Source organism: Diplotaxodon limnothrissa, linkage group LG7 (assembly GCF_057381915.1).
Source record: "Diplotaxodon limnothrissa isolate DT_005_m linkage group LG7, D_limnothrissa_male_GT1.1, whole genome shotgun sequence".
Taxonomy (NCBI): Eukaryota; Metazoa; Chordata; class Actinopteri; order Cichliformes; family Cichlidae; genus Diplotaxodon; species Diplotaxodon limnothrissa.
The window spans coordinates 68,145,773-68,171,233 of record NC_140602.1 but is presented as its reverse complement, the minus strand read 5'-3'; the positions used below and the strand labels follow the sequence as shown (position 1 = coordinate 68,171,233).

At 43.1% G+C, this 25,461-nt stretch overlaps 2 protein-coding genes across 2 annotated transcripts; one reads left to right on the top strand and one right to left on the bottom strand.

The window, feature by feature from the left end:
* Positions 1–1,204: 1,204 nt before the first annotated feature.
* gan (gigaxonin) lies at positions 1,205–17,883 on the bottom strand. The gene is made up of 13 exons (XM_085358802.1): positions 17,776–17,883; positions 16,873–17,096; positions 16,635–16,749; positions 16,192–16,542; positions 15,890–15,958; positions 13,590–13,741; positions 9,347–9,468; positions 9,131–9,243; positions 8,037–8,186; positions 6,444–6,580; positions 4,904–5,038; positions 3,790–3,899; positions 1,205–3,701 (listed from the first exon to the last, which is right to left on the bottom strand). Exons 2-13 carry the CDS (start codon positions 17,055–17,057, stop codon positions 3,529–3,531), a joined length of 1,812 nt encoding a protein of 603 aa, XP_085214928.1. The 5' UTR covers positions 17,058–17,096; positions 17,776–17,883; the 3' UTR covers positions 1,205–3,528.
* Positions 17,884–18,867: 984 nt separating this feature from the next.
* acd (ACD shelterin complex subunit and telomerase recruitment factor) lies at positions 18,868–21,391 on the top strand. Its single transcript, XM_085358801.1, has one exon. The coding sequence runs from the start codon at positions 19,041–19,043 to the stop codon at positions 20,718–20,720; it is 1,680 nt and encodes a 559-aa protein (XP_085214927.1). The 5' UTR covers positions 18,868–19,040; the 3' UTR covers positions 20,721–21,391.
* The last annotated feature ends 4,070 nt before the right edge of the window (positions 21,392–25,461 follow it).

The following is a 25,461-nucleotide window of genomic DNA, read 5'->3' as shown; positions in this document are numbered from 1 at the left end:
TGTGCCTCACAGCCTGTTGCACCAGCTGTGTTTAGGTTTGCACATTTCCTGCCATTTCTTTTAGCGATTTTGCAATTAGTCATGGTAACGAGAAAGCACACCCTCTATCACTTCTTAAGTTTTAAATATCAGGAGATAAAAGTCATTTGCTCCTTATCGGGTCCTAAAATTTGATGAATCCAACTCTGATAAACTACAATACACGACGTTGTGACAATGAGTCGTTGTTTCTTTCACCGAAAATAAACCCTGAGGCAGAAGCAGCGTGTGAAACACTAGATGCACCCTCACTGCTTCCATGGGAAATAAGCGGTTGAGCAGCCTGGTACTGAGAGTCAGATGCACTCGATTAACTGATCATCTGCAAGTGTGCAAACTTTGGCAGTTTGCTGGTCTGTTAACGCAATACCAAGGAGGAAAGACATCAGCAGTGACCTGGGTTGTGAGGTCAGACTCTGCCTGTGCTGGTTTCCTCTTATTTGTGTGTTTATATGTGCAAAAGCCACAACCAATAGAGCGTTCGCTCTCACAGCGTCATACAAAGGATCGTCCTGAGAATCAGGACAGAGCGGAGAAAAAAGGCATTATTCCCGTTTAATCTGGAATAATCTACAGAAAGAGCTGACATTGTCAGAAATGTAGCTCTTAATGATCTGCTGTTGCTCACTTGTCTGTGTGGAATATTGTATTTGTTTTTTACTTCTTATGTGTCGTAGTTGTTGTAACCTTTGTGCAGGTCTCTCTTGGAAATTTTCATTCTCACTTTTCACAATTTGAAGTCCAAAAATTCTACATATAAAGATTTGGTCTTGTTTTACAGCCACAGAAAGCAGATTCAATCAAAGTCCAGACCTCAACCGGACGGAGGTGTTGCGGTGGGACATAAAGGTGGTTCTAGAAGCTGCTGAATCACGGCGTCTTTAGGATTTCACACACTGCTTCTGCTTTTTGGCTTAGATTTAGTTAAATAATGTCACGATGTAATGTGCCCTGTGTGGTTGTTCATCTGTGGCTGTTTAAATCCTTTTAATGTGATTTTTATGACGTCCTCACACGTAAACCCTTTGAATTGACAGAAGGTGCATTATTTATTATTTTGTAGCAAATTATTTCGATATTTAATCCGTTATTGTTGAGCCAATAACTATTTTTAGCCAACTGTTACATATAGTTGATCATTATCGAAATGTAATATTTAGGCCCTTGGAATCACTGTCATATTGAAACAATCAACTCTTGTGTTTGACAATTTATTATTAGAAAAACGTGTAGAGGTGTTAACGAAGGCGACTAGAGCGTTCCCCCCAGACTCTGAAGACTTTTGTAACATGGAGAGCAAATAAATGGTAACTGAACGTCTAGATATGGACACCGCAACCTCCATCGAGAGGTCCGGCTTCAATTCATGGAACATGACCGCTCCAGGTGAGGGGAGCCTTGCAGACAGCTAGCAGGTAGGTCGGTCTGTGTGGGGGCCAGAGAAGTCGCGCCTGTATAGAAAACAGACACTGTCTTTGTGTAGGAGGCTGTAAACGTATTTATTTCTGCTGTGCATGGGGACAGTTTAACCTGCGAGTCTGGATACTGACAGGAACTGATCCGAGGAACCACAGATCTTAATGTCTGTGTAGGTTCTCAGTCATCCAGGTCACGGTAGTCTGAGGAGCTTGGACTTCTTTAAGTTTCCTGAAGATGTTTCACCTCCAAGAAGCTTCTTCAGTCTTCCAAGCTCCTCAGACCACAGCTCGTAATACTGATGGACTGGCTTCATTTTCCAGCCCTGGAGGTTGCTGCTTGGTAATAATAGAGAGCAAAAAAACAAACAAAAATAAAAATGAGATGACATTTTGCATATATTTTGGAATAAATAACAATAAAAAAAACAGGAGTGTTTTTGTTAGGTGAGCTACAAATGCTTGTGTAGCAAACCAACCAGTAACAGTGCAGCAAATAAAGGCGACCAGCTGCAACATATCAGTTTATACCAAATTACCGCTTGAACTGATGCTGTTGCTATATTTATGGTGTTGAAGTATTAAATATTTATGTTATGATAAATAATAAGCTTACAAAATAAAACAGACGTGATTCCAACTGCAGTCTAATGCAAGTTTTTGCACAAGTCTTTAAAACCTGACATTCTCGCGTCGCTTCAAATTGAAAGAGTTGTTTTGGCCCGGGGCGATCGGCCCTAACGCACACTGCGCTGCATGAACGGGGCATTTTGTAAGCGCAGCCGCTGAGTGCAGGACAGACACCAGCAGCTGTAACTCGCACAGAACAAACGGGGTCAAGAGATGCCAAAACTGTCCTGACTGTAAAGCCAGGTCAGAGGTCAGCAAAGCTGCAGCACATCCAGTAAATCACCAGTGTAACGTGCTCTGTTTTAGAATGGACCGGCCCGGACCAGCTCAGATAAAAAGTGATAATCCATTAAAGAGTTTGTGCTCCAAGAGGCAAACGCTGAAATCAGCACGTGGGAACGTTTCTGTGAATATACGGAAATCAGGTGCCGTCGCCAAAAGCAAGTCACCCGTGTTCGTGCATAGTTTGGAGAATTCCACGTGGCTTTTCTACACCGTCTGAGCTGCACGCCATAGTTTTTAAAGGACACAACTGCACTGCGAGGGCCTCCAGTAACGTCGACAGTTTCCTGGAGTTTAAGAGACATTTGTGAAATCTTTGGTTGTGGATTCAGAACTGTGCTCCTACAGCTTCCTGTACAAAATCATTTTACTTCCTTCTTCTAAACTGTCAAACTGTGCTGGTCACAGTTTTTGCTGTGACCAGCACATGCCAATCAGAACATTATCCATCCACACACACGTAAAACAAACCAGCGTGTGAGGCTTAATATGCATGTGACTGAGTCAGCTGGCAAGTGTCTAATGCGTTTACCAAAAAGGCAGCTGATTCCTGCTGCAACTTTTCACTTTGCTTTCATGTGTGACTCATCCTTCCCTCGTATCTCTACCACAAGGTGACGTGTGCAAAGTTATCATGAACTGGAACGTCATAACGGTGATAATAATGGGATATTTGCAGCCTTGAAATGATCTAGAGTGATCCTTTAATAAAGCGGCACCACAGCGGGCCTCGCTGCCTCTGCAAAAACTGTGCCGCGTGATTTCTAGTGTAATAAAGGGGTAGTGACTGGTGTATAATGAATCCCTCGCCAAGTAACCGAGAACCAGAAAGCATTCAAAATGAGCAATGTCCTTTAAAAGAAAGTTGTAAAAAAAGGATCCCACACTTCAAAGAAAATAGATTTAGATAAGAAAAATGTCATAAAACCCATAAAGCTAAAAATGTGTTCAGATTAAAGTCCATCCCATTTGGTCAACAATAAATATACATCAAAAGGGTCGTGAGTATAAACCAATGACTGGAGTCGAGATCTTCAAAGCGTAGCGACTACAGCGCTTTAGTGTTTGTATATAAACTCAGACCTACAGCAGATAGAGCGTACCAGTGTGCAAAAGTGGAGACACATGGAGCCGGGACAGAGCTGCCGGCTGCCGTCTCGGCTCAGATTCTGATCCGGAACATGCCCTGACTCAGCTGAAGGCGGAACAGTCGACAATTGGCGATGCGCAAGTTGGCACAGGCCGTTTTGGAAAGGTCGCTGGGTAACATCTGCTTGGTGCGATGCCACGTCCCGGTGGTGCGCCGGAACTCCCGGATGTAGTCAAAGTTTGTGCCTGCAACCAAAGGAAGCGAGAGGGTAACAGGATCAAACACTGAACATCCTGAAAGCCCAGCAGAGCTGTATTTAATGTTTTCACCGACCTGTGTCCAGGTCCCCCACCACGTAGATACTGGCTCCAATGGGCACGGCGCCGTAGACGAAGGAGGAGCTGGTCTGGATGCACAGGTTCTGGTCATCCAGGAACATCCACCTGCAGCAGAACATGTTTCTTTTCTTTTAATAATGCAATCGTAAGATTAGCCACACGTGCAAACTGTAAGGTCAGCTCTGCTCATCTGTGCAACGATGTGCTGCAAGTTTAAAAAGTGAGGTTCAAATGGAGCGCTATCGTCCAAATACACACAAAATAAAAGCTTCAACAAGACTTTCAGCTGTCACTGGAGAAAGCATGATGCCAAAAATAAAAGAAATCAATTTAGACTTGAGGAAAATAATTGTTGATGCTCACAAAGCAGGAAATGGATATATAAAGTTATCACAGCGTTTCCTGGACAGGAATAGACTGCAAGAAAAACAGAAGAGACGCCTTCAAACCAGAACGAAGTGCGCTGAAGACAACCTGGAGAACGATTAAGCACGATTATGAGATGAACCTAGAGCCAAAGGGAGAGGCCAAAGAAAAAAAAGAACACTGTCCCCATAGTGAAACACGGTAGTAGTCATGGGAGTATTATGCTGTGGGGATGCTTCAGTGGAAGTGGGGATTTCATCAAGGTGGAAGACGTGAAGATTTTGAAAGAAAACTGGGTCTGGGTCATTCTGACTCAACAAGGGAACGTTATTGACTCACACAAAGACCCGATCAGAAATCTGTGGGGTCAACAGAACTAGGGCTGGGCCATATCATACCGTTCACGGTAACACCGCTATAATGTTGGGCAACGATTAGAAAATGAAATATGGCGACAGAATATGGGTGAAACGCGCAAGTGCCTTTGTTTTCATACGCACATGGCGGAGAATGAGAAGGGCGAAAGCGGATCGTTGAATGAAACCATGAACCAGAATTCTGTGAAATCTTTTCAGTTCTGTGTGCAAATTAAATAATGGAAGCATTCAAAATAAAACTGTTAACAATTCCTTGCCCTGTTTAACAGCACTTGGGAAAGCGCTGAAATATGACAGCACTTTATTGCGCCAGCACAGTTTACGTCACTGTGGCTGCGTCTGTGGTTTTAACGTTTAACGACTCACCTCCTCATCTCGTCATGGTAGAACTCAGACTTGCAGGTCGTCATTTGTCTTTGCTCGGGGTTGTCGTTCTCTTGGCTTCTGACTCCACCGAACACGTAAAGCTCCTGACCGATGCCGCACGCCACCGAGCCAAACCTGAGCAGCACAGACATTTTGAGGGTTGACAGTAAAGCGGGCTCCTCGCTATGCAATGAGTTTAACAATTCATTTAAAGATAATAAGTAACGAGTAAATTAGGGTCATACGGGAGAGATCTCTTCCCTTAAATGGGAGTTTTTCCTTCCCACTCTCGCCAAGTGCCGGCTCAGAGCGTCATCTTATTGCTGGTCTTTACTTTACAAACGTAAAGCGCTGATATTTCACTATATAAATAAAACTGAATTGATCTGAATTGAATAATTAACGCTATAAAAAAGGATGCATGTGACCACGTACACCCCGTGAAGCCTCGAGGACCTCTGTTCAAGAATACAGAAACACTGCTTCTCTCCACAACTCGAGGATTTATGGTCGTCTGTTTTTAACTACAGAACTTATTCAGTGGTTAACTTTACTGACGTTCTGAGGAAGGTGGGAGACCAATGTGGTTTCAGCGCAGTGACACTGGGTTCGTGCCATCGCTGCCTTTTGGAGCATTTTTAATGAGACAAATAACCTGGCTTGCCTCGAGCAGCTTGCTATCATTAAGTGACAGCTTATTACTCGACCCTCACTCAACTTTGGGATGAATAAATATTTATGTCATTTTGTCTTACATAGAATCATTTCTGGAACCAAAGGGTGGCAGGTAAAAGTTTGAGGATCCAAAATCCGTAAACTCATGGGTCACATTGCAGAGGCCTGGTCCAGCTCTTGAAATATATTTATTTAATTTATTGCTTTGCCTTTTAGCATTTTTTAGTTGAATTTCAGTACAATGCCACGGCTGTGAGAGGGTTGGATCCTCAGCAGATTCTGAACATACTGTGGGCAAAAGCGCAGTTGCAGCAGCGGTGCTTAAAAAGTACAGAAAAACCAATAAGGAAATTCTGCAGACGCCCACAGAGAAGAAAAAAACCCCTCATAACAGCGCATAATGAAACCAAAACCTGTGGATGGATGAAATCCACATGAGTAGCACAGACGGGTCTAGCATGCTTGGTGTGGATTCAGCAATACGAAAGAGAAGGTGTGACACAACTAACGCACAATAAAAACCACAGTGTTGAATGTTCTGACTCAACAGCTACACTTGCTGAGCAAGTCAGTGAAGCTGTGATGTTAGATAAAGTTAGTCAAACTGAAAATAAAACTTCCAGATTGGGAAGAATGACAGTGACTTATAGAGCTATGTTTCATTTCCTGTTGTGCAACATAAACTAGTCCAAATTAAAGCAACAACACTGAAGTTAAATGTTAAGTGTTGCACAGCAAGTGTGCATGCAGTGAGAGAACCCCCCCCAAAAAACAAGCTGACTGCAAAGAAAACAAAAACGTCAGGACTGTGAGAAAACACCGACTTTAACGTTTTAAGATCACAGACAGCAGAGGCTGTGCTTACCTTCTCTCTTTCAGAGGACACAGCCCCGTCCACTGCTGGGTTTTGGGGTCAAAGCATTCAACAGAGTCAAACAGCTTCCCGTAGGAGCCCCCACCGATGGCGTAGACCTTCTTATTCATGGAGGCGTAGCAGCCGACCTGAAGGAGAAGACGGAGACGATCGTACAAATCAGACGAGGTCAAAGCGTCGTCCAGCCGTCGAGCTAACCAAATATTTCTGTCACTGATTTTATGTTGTTGTTGTTTTTAACATTTCAGAACAATGAGAGCTGTTCTGCTGAAGTTACTGCTGAAGACGGGGTCATAACAGACCACCAACATCCAGTCATTAATCTAAGGAGAATCGAAGGAGATCTTTGTGTTGAACCCATGTATGGATACAGCTGCCAAACCAAATCCCAAACACACACTTTAAAAATATAAATAAATTTGTCCAGAATCGCTGCGTGACATAACTGCAGGTCATCTTTTATATACAGTTTATAGACAAATCCTGTTACTCAGAGTTTTACATTCAGTCATCAAAGTGACATCCATCAGTTTGAGTTGAATTCCAGCTTGAGCAATAAATCGTTGGCGTACACAAGTGACGACAACCGTAGTTCCAAGCGCTCCGGGTGGTACAGCATTCCCAACTGGAATACGGGTCAAATTCCAGCCTATTCCAAAAATAGCTAAACACCGAGTCCAATACACATAGATAGGGGCATTGTACTGGGAATTCTAGTGCTGACGTTACTGGAAACATTCACAACCCATCCAAGCTAAATGTGAGACTGTCATCATCTGTTCTCTTTTTCTGGTCCTTCCTTCAAATTTAACAAGAAGCTGACCTCATGCAGCTCTCTGATTGGTGGTTTCAGACTCTCGTGTAAGATGACAAATTGCTGACGTTGTCACCCATCATTAACACTCAGCAGCCAGTTAGCTTCCGGTTCTGCAGAACAGATGAGCTCAGACGGAAAAGCTGTAGAAATGCTAAAAAACTAACTACTGATAACCCAGACCCACACCCAACTCACTAAAAGCATCGATTCGATCTGTCGCACCACTTCAGCAAACCCACATTTAGACAAGTGGTCTACAATTATTTCATGGTGTTATTTTGATCGTTTTAATGGCGGGATGACACGCAGCAAAAATCCACAGTAGAACCTGAGCCTGGCAGTTACATGGGCAGCACCTTAGACCCTTATTTGTTTCTGTATTTACTTTATTCCTTTGCTTGCACAACATTTAGTATTTGTCCTGCTTCTATTTATGCAATTTCTGCACTTTTAACATTTTCTTTTTGGGCATTTCTGTCATGTTAATTTTATGTTTAATTAATTGTTCAACACTTACGTCAACATTTATTTATTTTAATGTCTGTTTTTATTTTATTTGATACCATTTAGATATTTTATATATCTAAAGGCATTTTTCAGGGTTATAGTTAGGTTGTGGTTAGGTTTAGGCATTTGTTTTATATGGTTAGGGTAAGGGGCTAGGGAAAGCATTATGTCAATTAGATGATATGAATACCCGAGGTAGAGGTGTGTGTGTGTGTGTGTGTGTGTGTGTGTGTGTGCGCGCGCATAGGTGAGGGGGTTACCTTGCGGATCATGGTCATACTGGTCTGCATTTTCCAGGTATTGAAGTAGGGGTCGAACACCTCGACGGTGATCAGCCCCAGCTCTTCACTCTCTCCACCAAGAACATAGATCAGACCATCCAGCTCCACCACACCGAAGTTCTGACGAGCCTGAGAACGTCAGCGGATGTTAATATAATCAACCACCACCGCCAACAACATCCCCCAAGCTCAGCTGTGCGCTCAGCCACAAACAAACACCCTCCTGGGGTCTCTGGGTGTTCCCACGTCTGAGTTCCAAGTTCAGATGTTTCATAAGTGCAAAGCACAACTGGGCACAGCTGGGCGATCTGTGGCCCGGTTTGTTTGCAAAGGGGGACTTGAGCTTAAATCAGATACGCTATTAGAGCATACCAAAGCCACGAAGAGTACCGCTGGTGACGTCAGTTTTTCACACAGCTGTTTGTCTGTGTCAACACAAACGCAGCAGTGGGATCAGACCCCATGACTGGCTTGAAGTGTATTATTTATTATATTGTTTTCAGACTGTGTGCAGTGCTCCTGTGCCAAATTCATCTCGGTGCAGCAGCTTTAATAAGCTGATGATCTGCTGGTGGAGCTGTCGGGGCCCTTCCCCTAACTTCACCTTCCAGCATGTTTCCGCCAGCTACTTCATATCAGGAACTTACTAATGACAGCAAACTTTTATTAGTGAATGACATCACTTTTCTGGAGAACGATCGTGCGCTTTGTGTATCATCTGCCTTTAACCCTTCAGCTGTCAGGGAATTTTTGCAGCACTGCTGACACCTGATGGCCATGAAGTCAAATATAAAACAATATGGCAGCAACATATCTGCTCTACGTCTGGTATATACTGAATATTTATGTAGCCAAGCAGCACGAATGATGGTTTTCATACCTGTTTAGTGTCTATCTGCACTGAGCAGAAGGAGAGAGTGTATCATATGACATTTGCAAAACACTGCATTCTGCTGTTTTTAATACAGCATCCCTATTTTGCACTTTTTCTGCACACTCACACAGGAGTTTACTTCTGCCGTTTATCTGTTTATGGGTTTCCATGAGTAACTGTTTCAGAAACGTGATCCTACCTGTAGCATTGGGGGAATCGGGCTCCAGGTGTTGGAGTCGGGGTCATATTTCTCTCCACTGGCCAGGACTGCGTTGTGTTCATCTGTTCCACCCACCACGAACAGAAACCCCCCTGACCAACAGAGACAGCCTTGCTAATGACACACCTGCTAATGTCTTTTACTGAACACAAAGCGTTTTATTACAGACATGTAGGTGCGGTGGACTGCACTGACCGGCAGCAACCAACCCATGGCCGAGGCGGGCGACGCTCATTGGCTCCAACTCTATCCAAGCCTGCCTGTTGGCGTCATACAGAGGACACATGCAGCGCGACGCAGCTGTCGGCTTCCTGGTTCTGCACAGAGTGAACGCATCAGATCAGACAAAAGGTTTTCCCCTCACTCTGTTCAGACAGGATGTGAGTCGGCCTTCCCGGTACTTTTACTGAAGACCAAGTGCACACAGGAGACCGAGAACAGGCTGCCTGTTCAGACCTGTTCAGACTGCATATTTTTAAATGGTAAATGAACTGATACTTGTAGAGCGCTTTTCTACTCTACTGGAGTACTCAAAGCGCTCTATACAACATGCCACATTCACCCAATCACACCCATTCTCACAAGCACTCTCTCTATACTTAGTGCTTTCTAAGTACATTCACACACATTCATACCCCGATGGATGCATTGGAGAGCAACTTGGCAACTTTAGTATCTTGCAGACTGGAGGAGCCAGGGATCGAACCACCAACCTTCCGATCAGTAGATGACCTGCTCTACCTCCTGAGCTACAGTCAAAGTATGATTTCTCTGCAAACAATTGATTGTGTTGCATAAGTTCAATTCAATTCAATTTTATTTATATAGCGCCAAATCACAACAAAAGTCGCCTCAAGGCGCTTCATAGATACAGAGAAAAACCCAACAATCATATGACCCCCTATGAGCAAGCACTTTGGCGACAGTGGGAAGGAAAAACTCCCTTTTAACAGGAAGAAACCTCCGGCAGAACCAGGCTCAGGGAGGGGCGGGGCCATCTGCTGTGATTGGTTGGGGTGAGAGAAGGAAGACAGGATAAAGACATGCTGTGGAAGAGAGACAGAGATTAGTAACAGATATGATTCAATGCAGAGAGGTCTATTAATACATAGTGAGTGAGAAAGGTGACTGGAAAGGAAAAACTCAGTGCATCATGGGAATCCCCCGGCAGCCTACGTCTATTGCAGCATAACTAAGGGAGGATTCAGGGTCACCTGGTCCAGCCCTAACTATATGCTTTAGCAAAAAGGAAAGTTTGAAGCCTAATCTTAAAAGTAGGCCAACAAAGTGAAAACTACAAAACAATATAGCTTTTAAATGGGTGCTTAGGACAAAGCCTTTAGAAATCAACTAACGAGAACACACTAGATCTTCTTGTTTGAAGCCAGAAAGATCTGTTGCAGAGTAATTGTAGCTCCAGTACTAGAAAAAAAGAATTGCCTGAAAATCATTTCCTTCTCCCTGTACAAGTTACAGTAATCTGTATTTACTTTCATTAAATCTCTGACAGTTTTCAGGAAACCAGACAAAAAGTAAGTATTTATATCTACTTATATAAATACAAGTAGATAGAAATCTCCCTAAACCTCACGCTGGATTTGGGAAGGTTTTACATCAGATCCCCTTCCGGACACAACCCCAAAGGGCCGTGTGTCAGATGCAGATGGAATCGAACCATCAACCATTTGAATGTGCTAACCAGTACACCAGGGGTGCCCAATCCTGGTCCTCGAGAGCTACCGTCCTGCAGCTTTTAGATGCATCCTTGTTCCCACACACCTGAATCAAATGAATGGCTTGTTATCAGGCCCTTGCCAAACATGATGGCATGCTGAAGAGATCAAACCATTTGATTCAGCTGTGTTGGAGTAGGGATGCATCTAGGGCTGCTCAATTAATCGAATTTTAATCACGATTACGATCTGGGCTTTCAACGATCATTAAAAATGACTGAGCCGATTATTAGCCCCTCCCTCATGCTTTACTCTCGCGCTGCTCCATGTGGCAAATCAAGCGCACTGCTCTGCATTTCGAACACGCGTCACAACAATTAAGAGGACCCGAGGGAAGCTCGGAAAGCTAAGCAGAAGTTATTTGGAGAGGAGTGGACTGCCGTTGGTTGAAAAGAGAGGTAAAAAAAAAAAAAACTTAAGTGGTGTGGAAACATTATGGCTTCGCGGAGTCAGACGTGGATCAAGTAGACACAGTGTGTAAACTTTGCTATGGTGTCGTAGCTGCACCACAGAGCAACACTGCAAAGTTCACATTTTTCATTTATTTCTTATATTGCAAACATTTGCACTGTTATCAGTATTTGCACACTATTTTATATTATTTTTTAAAGTCATTATTCAATACATTGTTATTGTTAAACCTTTAAAGCCGGTCAGAGCAGCATGCTCGTTTTGTGTAACTATTTTTAAATCCCTGTAGAACCTGAACGCTAAGCTAGCACAATAAATTTTTCTCCATATGAAACCAGAGGAGTTGTACTTACATCTTATGCCATCAGCTTGTCCTCGGTCACGGTTTCCTTCCACATATAGCTTTGCAAAAATTGCATAAAAAGAGCTTGCAGGAACAAAAACATAATATTCCAGAAACACGCTTTGCCGATCCGATCAGCTGTTCTTAACACTTCCCACATTGAAAAAGACGTCAACGTGAACTATCGCAAGTGACGTCATTTTTGCGGAAAATGTAGTTTTTTACTTGTAGGCCTTAGAACTCGAATTGCACTGCTGGAAATAGTTTATTTTGATGCACATGCACATTCTTTGCAAATTTGCATCATAGGATTGTTTTTTTGTTTTTCCTGCAGTATATAAAAATTGCTGTATCTCCAAAAATAAAACTATGAAGACACTCAAAATAAATTTCCTGTTGTTGTAAACTATTTTTTGCAACTTTTTTGTATTTAAAGTTTTGAGGGATAAACCTCTTAAATTTCTCCAAGTAGAAATATATGTAAAAACAAAAACGATTTTCAATTTTTTTGTAGTTTATTGCACTTTTTTGCAATTAATGTAGTTACTATGGACTTAATGCATACACATTTTTAAAATATGGGCTATAACAGTTGTATTGATGTATAGCAACTTGAAATGCTCCCACAAATGGCACTACAGCATGTAAAAAAAAATAATATAAGCTCTGGCGGACGAAATAAATATCGTCAAATAATCGTGATCTCAATTTCAGTGAAAATAATCGTGATTATCATTTTTGCCATAATCGAGCAGCCCTAGATGCATCTAAAAGCTGCAGGACGGTAGCTCTCGAGGACCGGGATTGGGCACCCCTGCAGTACACTATAGAGCCACACACAAAATATTAAGGAGGGGTTAACCCTGCAAAGCCTGAACCATGAAATAACTGCCAGAAAAGTCTTTTTGAAGCTGGAGTGTTTATTTCACCTTCAACGCCATCGCACTCATCACACCCCAGACACAACCTGTTCCAACTCCTTCCCTCTAGTAGGCGCTGCAGAGCGCTGCATGCAAAATCAAGCAGACATCTGTACAGTTTTTATTCCCACATTCACTCTGATCAACGCTCACGCAGAGTCTGTACTCATACAGCCATCATATCAATCACTGCAGTAGCACTGATGTCGTACAGATCAGGGTTTTTTAGGAAAAAAGAAAAAAAGTCACAATAAAATTGTCTTATCAGATTTATTAGCTTCCTTAAGTATCTGAGCTTTTACGTAATTAAACAAAAACACTGCATCAACCCACCGCACCTCCACCATGACCTGAACTAATCTCAGCTGAGATGGTTTGGTTACAGGACAGAGTGAAGCACACTGTGAGATTTCAGAGGCATTCAAAGTTCAAAGGTGATAACTGAATCTCAAAGTCTACGCTATCTGCTTTGTTTCCATGCTGCGTCAGTCATGATAGCATCTGAAGGACACAGCACACAAACAAGCTTCTGCTGCAGCGCTCAGCTCAGTTTTACTGCTTCAATCTTTTTTTCCCTCCGTCAGCTGTTTTTTATTTCCTTCCAACAAGTGCTGATATACCTCCCACCCCCACCTTTCCTTTCTTCGCTCAGTAGACGCAGGTTGTAGCTGTGAAATGGTCATCCATTCATTCTGACTGTGTCGGAATTTTGTCCCAGGCTATCTTTGTTGAACACTGTGACACATGGAACCAACATTTCATAGTCACAGGCAAAAATACCGTCATGGTTATTTCACGTGAGTCATTCTTCCAGAATGGCACAAAATTACACAATTTACACTCGAGTTAAGGCCGGTTAGTTAAGGTTACTTCAGTTTTGACGTCATCAGCCGACACTGAAGAATACAGTACAATAAATAAAGCATATAAATGGTAATGTATTTGCAGCCAAAATAAATGTATGAAATAAACTTCTGTTTCTTTGCATGAAGCCCAAACAGAACAAAACAAAGTTGGCGAGTGCGACTTACTTGCGATCCTCACCTCCAGCGATGACGATACACTCAGAATACCCTCTGGGTTTGAAGGCAGCGAGCATAGCCTCCCCCTGCAGCTGACCCTGCGTCAGCACCGGCTGACAATACTCTCTGATCACCTCCCTCATCAGAGGCTCCCCCATGGCCTGATGGGATACAACGGTAGCACACAGCGAGGTTAGCTCAAAACTTATATTGCATTTGTATGTTTACAGCAGACTGAGTAAGCCACAGCTTTCCCACATAAAGGTGGTAATCAGCAGTTCCTCCCGCACTGGGATGTCACTAAAAGCTTTTCAGGAGAGTTTTCATGGTGAATGACTGCGTGTGAGGATCACTGGCTCACACACAGCTAAACTGTCCATGTCTGCAGGTGGAGGAGATGTACCAGGTGAGGCTGAAGGAGACAAAGTGTGTGTGTTTTAGCCACTACACACACAGCACTCATCAGTATACTCAGTTATCAATGCTCAGTGTTGTTAGATGTTGAAAACAGGAGCCACTTTTTTCTGAAATTCTCTGCTGCCATTTGATGTTTTCTCAGATTTAAAACCATGGTTCATTTGTCAGTTAGCCTTGCTAACACGGGGAGAAATGTTGAAGAAAGGCAGCCTCAGCCTGCATTTCAGCTGTTACAGCCTTTAACCTGAGCTGTGACGCTGTCATTATAGCCAAACGATAAGCTGGGATCAGAATCCTAGCTCATAAAATCGAATATACTTCCTGATTCTTGTTAAAGTTTTCATGACATACATTTACATTGACACTAGGGCTGGGCCATATTATACAGTTCACGGTAATACCGGTATAATGTTAGGCAACGATAGGAAAATGAAATATCGCGATAGAATATGAGTAAAACGCGCATGCGCAGTGGCTTTGTTTTCATACGCACATGGCCGATTGTTGAGTGAAACAAATGAACCAGAATTGGTTTGTAAAAATGGTGCAACTTCCGTGATGTGGAACTGGTTTGGTGTTTGTCCGTCAGATACATGACAAAGCACCTTTTTTTGCAGAACATGCAAGCGGCCGTCGTTATTGTCGGACTAAGATGCTCTTAAATCTGGGAGTAATCTGGGTCCTAAACTCCGTATCCTTCAGGTCAAACGAACACTGCAGCATCACTGAGAGTTAAAAACTGTCTAAATTCTTTCATCTTTAATAAAACGATCAGCATTGCTGCTTTACCAGGTGTAACTATAAAGTTTAACTTCCAGGCATCCATGAAAACAAAAGTTATTACATTTAACGGAGTTAGAAGTTAGCAGGAAGCTAGCGGAAGTTAGCTCGCTAGTTTCGCTAGTTACCTAAGCATGATATAGCATGTTCTGACTGAGAGATTTCTGAAAAAAAATCAAACGTACAGCTCTGCTATCACTTCCAACATAAATGAAGACAGGAAACTAAACAGCAGTGACGTTTGTAGGGTTACTGAAGTTGGGCTAGCTGGTATATAATGATGTGCTACGTGATCGCTAGTGACACAGCTATGTTAGCATAACATAGTGAAGCTGGAGGACGAACACTAACACTTTTCCACTTAAAAAAGTTAACGTTAAGGTTTCTGATAGTTAGAGACAAATGCAATCGCATGGCAGGATGCTGTAAACGGACCAAACTTCAGTCAGAAGAACAACTGAGATAATCCATCCACAATACAAGGTTAGTCATTAATATACTGCAACAACATGGGAATAGAGCAGCTGCCAGAGAATTCAACATTAATGAATCAATGGTACAGAAGTGGAGGAAGCAAGAAGAATGAGTTTAATAAAGTTTGATTTATCTGACTGCTTTGTTTCGCTTAATGTGCCTTATAATCCCGTGCACCTTATGGTGCGAAAAATACGTACTGCACACTGCAGTTTAATGTTGCAAAGCACCTCTTTTTAACTTCAGTGGATATTATACATGGTTATGCTCAGGATATGTCAGCCCATTTCTACTGGAAATGCCTTTTGGTTAAACTTTCAGCAAGGAATTTGCATTTGCACTGTTACATTTTTATAAAGCTTTAATGTACATAAAAACCAGCTTCTTGTTTAAGTGAAAATAAATGGAAGGTTGTCTTTTTGCGCTAGTAATGTTGTGGAGTTGTATTTTGTCTCGCATCAATTATATCGTCAGTTATATCGTTATCGCAAATTTTCAAATATATATCGTGATAAATATTTTTGGCCATATCGCCCTGCTCTAATTGACACAACAGTTTTCAGTGTAACATTCACATCCAAACACGGTCTCCCTGTGCCTGCCAGTAGCAGCTGGTAAGAAGTATTTAGACTGTTTACCTGCTCTCTCAGGTAGCTGAGATCCAAACCCTGCAGCCACACGGCAGACATCACTTCCTTCATGCGTACCTGCAAATTCATATGGGATAACAGTTTTTTTTTTTATTCAGTTTGAGCCAGCCCTTCACAGTTTTATATGCATAAAAAAGAAAAGTGTTTATAGTTAGGTAGTTTAGAATTTAATAAGAAAAACCACTCATCAGTATTTTGTTGATATGAAACTAAAGCTGGACAATGAGACTCGCCTCTGAATGCTGCAGGTATCTCTGCAAAAAAAGAGAACATTTTCCAGTGCTACCCACCCTGCGATCATCCGGGTCGTGTGCGAACCACCGCACCACGGCCTCCAGCACATGCTTCTCGTTGCCCACATTCAGCTTCTCCATGGACAGCACCTCGCAGAGCCGGTCCGGTGGCAGCTCCCTGAACTCCTCAGTCAGCGCCACGTCACGGAAGTGCGTTTGCAGGAACTCTGTGGCGACGTAGTGCACGTGGTAGAGGCAATAGTGCAGAGAGAAGAGGCGGATACCGATGCAGTTCTCTGCAGTGATGCAGCTCTCCAAGAACTTGCAGCACATTGACTTGAGGTCGGTCATGAGGAGAAGGTCGGATGCCTGCACCATGTCCTGGATGGTCTCTTCTCTCAAGGTGATCTGTGTGTGAGGTACATATGAACAGTCAATGAAAGCCACACGCTATTAGGATATCAGCAGGTCACTCTGCTTTTTAAAGCATCCCCACTCACTTCACCGCTGAAGATATAGTCCAGGATTTGTTTCATGATGGCCATAGAGACCCCCTGCAGCTCGATTCTGTAAGTAGACCCATCTTCCTTTGGAGGGTTGTAGTTCAGCTTGGTCCTAACAGGAAGTAAAGCAAGAATCATCTGAGTTATAGCACTGCCACTAAATAAAACTGGACACGCCCTTGTTGTCCCTAGCTGGTGTTTACAAACAGTTCGATATGTGCTGTGACTGACTGACCTGATGTAGGGGCTGGCAGCAGCCAGGATATTTTTCTGGACAGGAAGCTCCTCTCCGTCCACCACCAGCAGCGCATCGTGGAAACTTTGCTCCTGCCAAAAGGTGCGAAGGACTCTCAGGAGTCTCTGGGAATGTTGTGGATCCGAAACCTTCGAACCGGGCTCATTGGAGGCAGTATCGGGCATGTCTAGGCTTGCGACAGCCCGAGGACGCACAGCACACTCCTGCCAACATAGTGTCAAACTGAGCTTCTTCAAACAGTACCACCTAATGTTGTCGAACATACGATGACAGTAATGCACAGTTTACGGCACTAAGTAAAAGAAAAGTGGTCCATTCTTAAAATCGAGTTTTAAAAGTCTCAACATAAACTCTTCATTGCGAAACTTTTTTTTTTTTTTTAAATAAAGGACTTCTCTGGAGTGGCTAGTCCTCTGCCAGTACAGCGAGTGTAAACGGGCCGCGTTAGCAAAACCCAAACGTAGCAAACATATCATGCTTTCAGTGAATCAATTTAATGCCGAATATTACGGAAACACCCGAGGACCCATGGGACCCAATGATTTACATTTATATATGTTAGCGATCTTGACTGTATCGAGTCTAAACTTGAACTGATATTCCTAAATGAGGTTTGGCCAGTAAATGCTAGCATAGCACCAAAACAACCGACATGTCGATAAAGATTTCCTCGATAAAGATTTCCCGTGATAAAGGAAGGACAACGCCGCCATTAACGTTTTTTTTTAAGTAACATCGTTACATGATTTTAGCAAAATGTTTTTGTAAATGAAAACTGTGGAGATATGTTTACATGGGGTTCCGACATGGACTGTTTACAGTGCATGCAAAACCTGAGGTGTCATCCTTTCCTTTTACTGATTACAAATTTAAGTATCTCACCTTAAGACTGAAAAATGCACCTTTCTCTTCTGGGCACAGGGCGTACCTACACTACATGAATTACTCATCCACCCTCTCTGATCACTCAGGACGAAAATTTTGGAAGTAGACGTCAAGGCATGTGTTGTGCTACATTCAAATCTTGGGAAAATGTGGTAAATATGACATCCATCTCGAATATATGTGACGATAATGGAGAACGTACAACGGAGAACATATCTATTTATATTTCAAGCCACTATGTTTTGAAAGCTTTCATAATAAAGAAGAAACCACCTCGGTTGCTTTAAACAGATAAAAAAAAAAGTTAACACAGCCGCTTGCAATGTATTTTGGCGACACCACCTGAACGGAGCATCAGGGCGGAACGCGTGCAGTTTAAAATGTGTGCAGCAACAGAACAGCTGTGAATCAAACAACCGATATAAATATGTACATTTGGTTTCTAAAGACAAAAAACATGTTACATTTCATTATGTATTTTATTTTAGTTTTCGCAATGTCTTTTATTTTTTCTGACTTTCGTAATGGACGCTGATTGGTCGGTTTAGAATTTACGACCACACCCATTCCCTTATTGTCACGTGTTTCCACACAATAACTACGAGTTTGAAGCACAAAAAAACTTCAGTTTGTGTAAAACGGCCGGCTAGTTTTAATGCTCGAAGGCGACCCGAAACCAGGAGGGTAATGCTGGAAATTCTTTGCAGCTATTGGATTCATGCCTGAAAGCATAATGGCGGATGTCGTAAAACGTGGCTCATGGTCGAAAAAAAAAAAAAAACTATCCCCGACAGAATGATGTCAGTCAAAGTTTCTATACATATTATTAAAGGCATAAACTCGCTATTTTACCCGAGTATTTGGCTTCGACGGTTTAATATAATTTAATATAACTAATATGACTAATGATTAATATATATAATTCATCTTCTTGTTATCGTTCGAAATAAAAATAAAACGATTAACTTTTGCGCTTTTATGTTGAAGGAGCTGCTGTTCTCTGTCGGTAACTTGACTGTCGCCGCCATGACTGCAGACACGCGCAGAGCGGAAGTGCACAGAGGTTACAACGCTGATCAAATATTTAAGCTAAGCGAGTGTCCAGCTAACGTGGCTAAAATATAAATGGCGACATTGCGAGAGACGAGTGTGTGGACTTCACCGAGTCCCTGCTAAAGTTGTCACTACAGTGAGGATGTGGTGGGAGTGTTCTCCTGACTGAGTCTCGTAACTGTTCTGCGGTACGGTTTAAAACTCCGGACATGCCTCGGCTTCCGCGGAACAGACTGTCTCCATGGATAGAGCGGCTCATCTTGAGCTACGGCAGCCAGGAAGAGCAGCAGGAGGAGGTGGGCAGCAGGTTGAAGGCTCATGTCATCGGTGTGGGTCAGATGTCCCAGTCCCAGGCGGGGAACACCGAGGGCCCCACCGGGTTGCTCTTCCTGTCTGATGGGGTACTCCAGATCCCAGCCGTCCTCACGGCGTCAGCCTGGGAGCATCTGCAGGAGCAGGAGGACCGTGAGTGCTTCAGCAGCCTACTCAACAGCACGGTTTGCATCCAGGACTACCGGCTGCAGTTCCACATGGCCTCAGAACAGACTAAATGCAGGTTCTTCCTATCAGTCGGAGAACTAGCTACAACCGCAGCAGGTCCAGTTAAAGACAACACTCCCTGCTGCACCACCCTGTCCTCTGTCAGGATGAAGATCTGTAAAACGTGGAGAGCTCTGCTGGGTCAGGAGGACTCTCAGAAGAGCCAGTGTGAATTTGACCTATCCCAGCTGCTGGGAGAGTGGCAGCACGACTGTCTGCAGGCTGTGCTGGAGGACGTCAGGGAGAAGCTGACAAGGGGACGCGCCGCGAGCCTGCAGCCCTCCACCTCCACCTCCACCTGTCACTCCACGCAGACCTGCTCTAGCACACGCTGGGATGTGGACAGGATCAGATATAAGGGAGAGAAGTGTTTCAGTGTCCCTGTGAAATATCTCCTTATCCCAGAAGAAGACTCTCAGCAGGTCCAGACTCTAAAAAATGCTGAAAGCAGCACAGAGAGGATGGAGGAGGAGAATATACTGCAAGTCTGCAACCCTCCAGAGACCACGCAGCCCTCTGTTGATGATACACACTGGCAGATAGTTCAACCAGCAGCTGTACAAGGAGTTTGTGCATCCAGTGACAGCTCATCTCTTCCAATGGAGGACAGCCTGCTCCACGAGGATGTGATCACAGGTGGGACTGACGAGCCTTTGTCCAACCCGTGGAACATATTTTCTCCTCCTTGTATCTCCTCATCTTCTTCGGATGCATCTCCAGAAGCTACACCAAGCATCTCGCCGCACCCCGCCTCTGCTGCAGAATCCAAGCCTGATCCCGCCACCAGCACGCAGCTTCCTGCCCACCTGGTGGAGTCCAGCTACTTCCCACCCTACCAGAAACAGCTGACTGCCCTCCCCACCACTGCCACTTCCTCTTGTTCAGCTTCAGGCTCCATGATTGCTCCAGAAATGGAAAATCATCGCACCTGGACAGCACAGCAGAGCCTCCCACCTGTGGACCGAGAAAGGGAGGAGACAACTTTGACAAGACACGGAAAAGTTAAGAGAAAGCAAAGCGAGTCCACACCAGAAGCCCTCGACACCTCCACCTTGGCGGAGGACAAGGAGGCGGAGCTGAGCAGCAGTCCTCCATCGTGGCTCTTTGACACTTCGGTAGGAGGCTCCAGTGCCGAAGACGGCAGCAGTCCTAAACGGGCTTCAGGGAGTGTCCCGAGAAAAATTCCAAAGGTTCATCGCGACGGCAGGCCGTTCTCTTACTCGTACCGCGTGTGTGGACAGAATCTGCAGGACTTCAGTCGCTTCAGAATGACTGAATCTCTGCTGCACTGGGCTGTGAAGTATCTCGTGACTCCAAAGCAGACAGACAATCCTGCAAACGTAGCGTGAGCGGGCCTAGTTTACCTCTCGTCTGTCTTTAGTTCTGTTCTGGTATTGCTTCAGTTTGTCGGTTATGATGGTGTCCTCAGGCCGCTCTGATGGCCATTTCTGTTTGGGATGGTTTGGTTTATCAAACGAAGGTCCACATCAGCTGATGAGGGAATTTACAGCTGTTATTTATTTAGCTTTTATGAAGATTTCCTCATTTTCCAAGAACAAAATAAAAACAAAGTGCTGGCGTTTCAGTCAGAGCTTCCTAATTTAATGAGAAACTGATCTGATTTTGGTTTATTGAGCATATAAGACATCACCTTGGCTTGTAGGAAGTTAAAACTTAATTTGATTTATTTTTTTCCTGATATTTTGTATAAAAATTTGCAAACAGAAGAGGTTTGCATTTCACAAAAGCACATGACAGCAATGCCAAAGACACCGCACCGAAAATGTTTTGCACACACGGTCGATGTTTGTTTAACAATTTTTGGTGAGCTCTACACAAATAACAATGTTAAATCATCAATAAATACAATTACTGACCGAAATAAAGCCAAACGGCAGTTTTCTTTACACCTGAGCAGGAACGCCGTGCTTACACCGATGCACAAACTCGTCACACACTGTGAAACCATGCTTGTGTTTCATGCTGTGTGACGCTGTCACGGGTTAAAAATGAATATTTTCTCAGCCTCTAGATGCTAAAATGTCCAAATAAAACACGTTTGGAGTCTCGTTTCAATCATTTGCTGTTAAATGTTCTGTAAGTGCAGAGGTTGTGGCTTTGCTCTCTTTTGTGATTTCAGACCTTTCCTGTCTGTGATTAATGGAAATGTCACACGCTGCAATATTCAGCTGACATTAGTTTGATGTCAGAAGTCATCAGCAGCTGTTTGATTATCCATGAAAGCAAAAATGTAAAATATTTGATTGTTCCACATTTTGATAAATGAATATTTGTGACAGTTGAGTAAAAATCTGCGTTTTAAACTCTCTCCCCCCCCCCTCAGTTTTCTGTTTTTCAGACAAAATTGATAAAAGAAAAATAAAACTTGGCAGATGAATGAAAAGGATGTTTGTAGTTTTCTCCATAGAACCGCCTCATGTCTCAGAGCATCGTTGGAGCTGTGCTTTTGTGTTTTTTCATTGTTCAGTGTGGAGATGATTGGAGCAGTATTAACAGTAGAAGCTCAGTTAGCAGCTTTATTATCTCACCTGCAGTAGAATTCTTGGACCCAAACCTCAGTCAAAGTCATCATATTTGTAGAAAACAAAAAACTAGTAAAGCTGCATTAGTAGATATTTTTCTTTCTTTTAAACTTGGCAGCTTTTCAGTATCGATCCAGGCTCTCATGCAGCCATATTTCATGTTCTTCATCAGTATGAAGGCTCATAATCCTGAAAATCAGACTCCGTGTTTATTTCTGATCAAATATTCTGATTTCCTGGTTAAAGGTAAAAGAGTTGTTCTTTATTTGTCCAGGAGGTGTCGCTGAAGACCGTGCTTGTTAAAGTCGAGCTGATGCAGCGGTTCAGTAATGCGCACGTCAAAGCAAAAAATGTGAAGTGAACTAATCAAAACCTCACAAAGTGATGCTGGTAGGCAGAGGAGGGAGTTCACATTTCTCTCAGTCGAGACTAAACCTGAGTTTTTGCAGAGCTGTGCCTCCTATACGTGAGTATTTACTGTCACTAAAAGAAAAGGCAAAGAAGAAAACAATGTTGCCATTGTATGGAAGTTTTAGGAACTGAACAGTTTATGATAATAAGGAAATGAGAACAACCAATAAATAAATAACATACACAACTAAGTAAGTAAGCACCACAATTCAGCAGCTTGTAGAACCACCTTTGACAGTAATAATCTGAAGCAATCATTTTTTGCACGACCACAGCTCACATCATCGTGGAGGAATTTTGGTCCACTGTTCTTTACATCGTGGCTTCAGCCATCTGAAGGCCCACCACAGCATCTCAGTCAGGCTGAGGTCTGGACTCTGGGCCCTTACAGCAGGTCGATTCTTCTGGTCTAAGCTTTAGCTGTGGGACAGACGGGCTCACATCAGCCTCTAGAATACTTTGGCATACAGAGGAGTTTGTGGTCGACTCAGTGACATCAAGGTGCCCAAATCATCAGCTCGCCACCACCGTGCTGACAGTCGGTATATGTTTGTGCTGATAAGCTGTGTTTGACTTTCTCCAAACATCGCACTGTGCATGAGGACCAACTCGGCAGGAAACAGTAGAGGTTAGTTTTTGTTCATTTTAACAGGTGCCAAATAAATCAGATGATGGGATGTTTCAACAGAGGAAAGGATGACTGAACAGGATACAGACCCAGAGGCACAAGAAGTCAAGGAGCCCTGGTACAGAGAAAACTGAAAAGAGATGTGCACAAAAAGCCTCAAAATGACCAAAGTGAGGAGAAATATTAACAGAAGCTGATGCACCAATGAGTGTAAACAGAGTAAAAATGATCAGAAAAAGGTGCAATGTGACCCCCAAGAGACTGAAATGATGAAAAAGAGATAACTGTCTCCCCCTGGTGTCTACAAACAACCAGAGGCTGTAACTGTGAGAGGGCTATGCACACAACCATTCAGTAAACTGCATTTTATCAACACCTTTTTTTAAACTTTACTGAGTGTTCTAGATTGTTTTTAATTATCTGAAGACGACATAAAAAGCTCATTTTGCTCGTATAAGCAAATAAGAGGTGAGAAAAGAAACAATTTATTTTGGTTTACAGCAATTTGTGAAAGAAAGAAAGAACAAAAGGAAGATTAACAGCAGTTTCTGTATAACCACTGTGTAAAGAATGGTCACGTTTTCTTTTCAAAAACACAAAAATGTCTAAAGTGAGGAAAATGACACAAATGCAACACTGCAAATAGATGCAAAGTAACTAGAAAAGACACACAACACATCCTGGTATTTATTAGCTCCACCGAGGAGGTTATGTATTTGGTAGCATTTGTGTTTGCGTCATTGTGTTTTGAACGAATGACCTTTTAGAATGGGGGCGTGTTAACAATCCTTTAAAACACAGATGTCAAACTCCAGTCGTCGAGGGCCGATGTCCTGACACTTTTAAATGTCTCCCTGCAGCAACACACCTGAATAAAATTAGGAGGTCATTAGCAAGACTGGGCTGCATGCTGAGGTGGCAACCCCTAACCTTGCTCAAGTAAATTTACATAAATGTAAGTTTTTGGAAAAATGCACTTCTAAAAGTACTTTTATTGCATCATATTCATTCATTCATGAGCTGCTGTAACATGAATTAAATGGCTGAACTGCCACCTCAGCATGCAGTCAGGTCTTACTAATGACCTACTAATTTTATCCAGGTGTGTTGTTGCAGGGAGACATTTAAAAGTTTCGGCTCTTGGGGACTGGAGTTCACTACCTGTGCTTTAAAATGTGGCTTAACTCCACTGAGGTCTTCAAGGTCAACTTAATGATTTATTGGTCAACAATGGGCAAAAAGCCCAAATATTATGTAACATCTGAACTCTGACCTCTCCTCCCCCTCTCTACAAAGTACAACTTCTTAAAGTACGTTTAAAAAGAAAAATGTAAACTTACTTTTCCATCCACTTGTCCTTTTCAGGGTTGCTGGAGCCTATCCCAGCTGTCATAGGGCGAGAGGCAGGTTACATCCTGGACAGTCTGTTGCAGGGCTAACATATAGAGACAGACAACCATTCACATTCCCACCTATGGGCAATCTGGATTAATCAATTAACCTACCCCCACAAACTGCATGTCTGTGGACAGTGGGAGGAACCCACGCAAACACGGGGAGAACATGCAAACTCCACACAGAAAGCCCCGGCCTGATGGTGGAATTGAACTCAGGACCTTCTTGCTGTGCAGCAGTGCTGACCACCGTGTCACCGTGCTAGCCTTCAAAGCAAATACTGCAAGAGACAGCGCCTCCTCTCTGGGTGCTTCCTGTATTAGCTTTGCTTCTTTTTCTCATTTTGAAGTTTTAAAAGCTTTCGATTTTTTTTTATGTGTAAAAACAACAGCTTTTGTTTTGCTGAATGGTTTCTTCTCTCGTGAGCCTCCTCGTCTGTGAGGTCTTGGCATCTTGCTTCCTGTTTTAATTTGAAGGTTAGATCTTCATGTGGCTTTCAGTGCTTTTGCTTCCATTCTTTTTTCCCCTCCCTCATTAGTGACTGACTGACTTCACCCACTCCTTATTTCACTCCTCTGCTGAGAAGAGTATTTCATCTGCGTCATTCTCCTCAGTCTTTGTCATTTCTACCGTCTTTGCTCTCCCTGTGGTTTGGAATTGTCCACTGAAGATGTGTTTTCTGAAATCTTGTGGTCGTTAAGGTGCTTTTTGACTTCCTGCAGATTCATTCTAGTTTTTTTCTGTTCTCGTCCTTCAGTTTCATCAGCCTACAGGTGAAAAACCGCTGCGAACAGATACAAAGTGTCTGCAAAGACACCCAATATTATAGCAAAGATGAACATGCAACTACATAGCAACACAAGCCATTTCCTGCATGTTGTTCCCCTTGTTCTCTCCAGCAATGAAGGATAAAATGCACTAGAATAAATCTTTACAAAAACCCAAATAAATACAGATTAAAGCTAATCTCAGTCTGAGATCATCACTGGAATCTCTTTTTGGTCTGGGACTAGGCTTAATCCAGGTCTGGGAGACTGGCTGAAACTGTGTCATGGACAATCCTGACATGGAAAAGATCGTAAAGAAAGCAGAAAGCAATCAGAAAGGAAAAAC

Bases quoted from the DNA above. Each gene is read 5' to 3' on its own strand.
- acd (XM_085358801.1), top strand. From the start codon at position 19,041: ATGCCTCGGCTTCCGCGGAACAGACTGTCTCCATGGATAGAGCGGCTC.
- gan (XM_085358802.1), bottom strand. From the start codon at position 17,057: ATGCCCGATACTGCCTCCAATGAGCCCGGTTCGAAGGTTTCGGATCCA. The intron at 16,750-16,872 runs GTCAGTCAGTCA...ACTTCCTGTTAG, and splicing joins GCTGCCAGCCCCTACATCAG to GACCAAGCTGAACTACAACC. The intron at 16,543-16,634 runs GTGAGTGGGGAT...CCTCACACACAG, and splicing joins ACTATATCTTCAGCGGTGAA to ATCACCTTGAGAGAAGAGAC.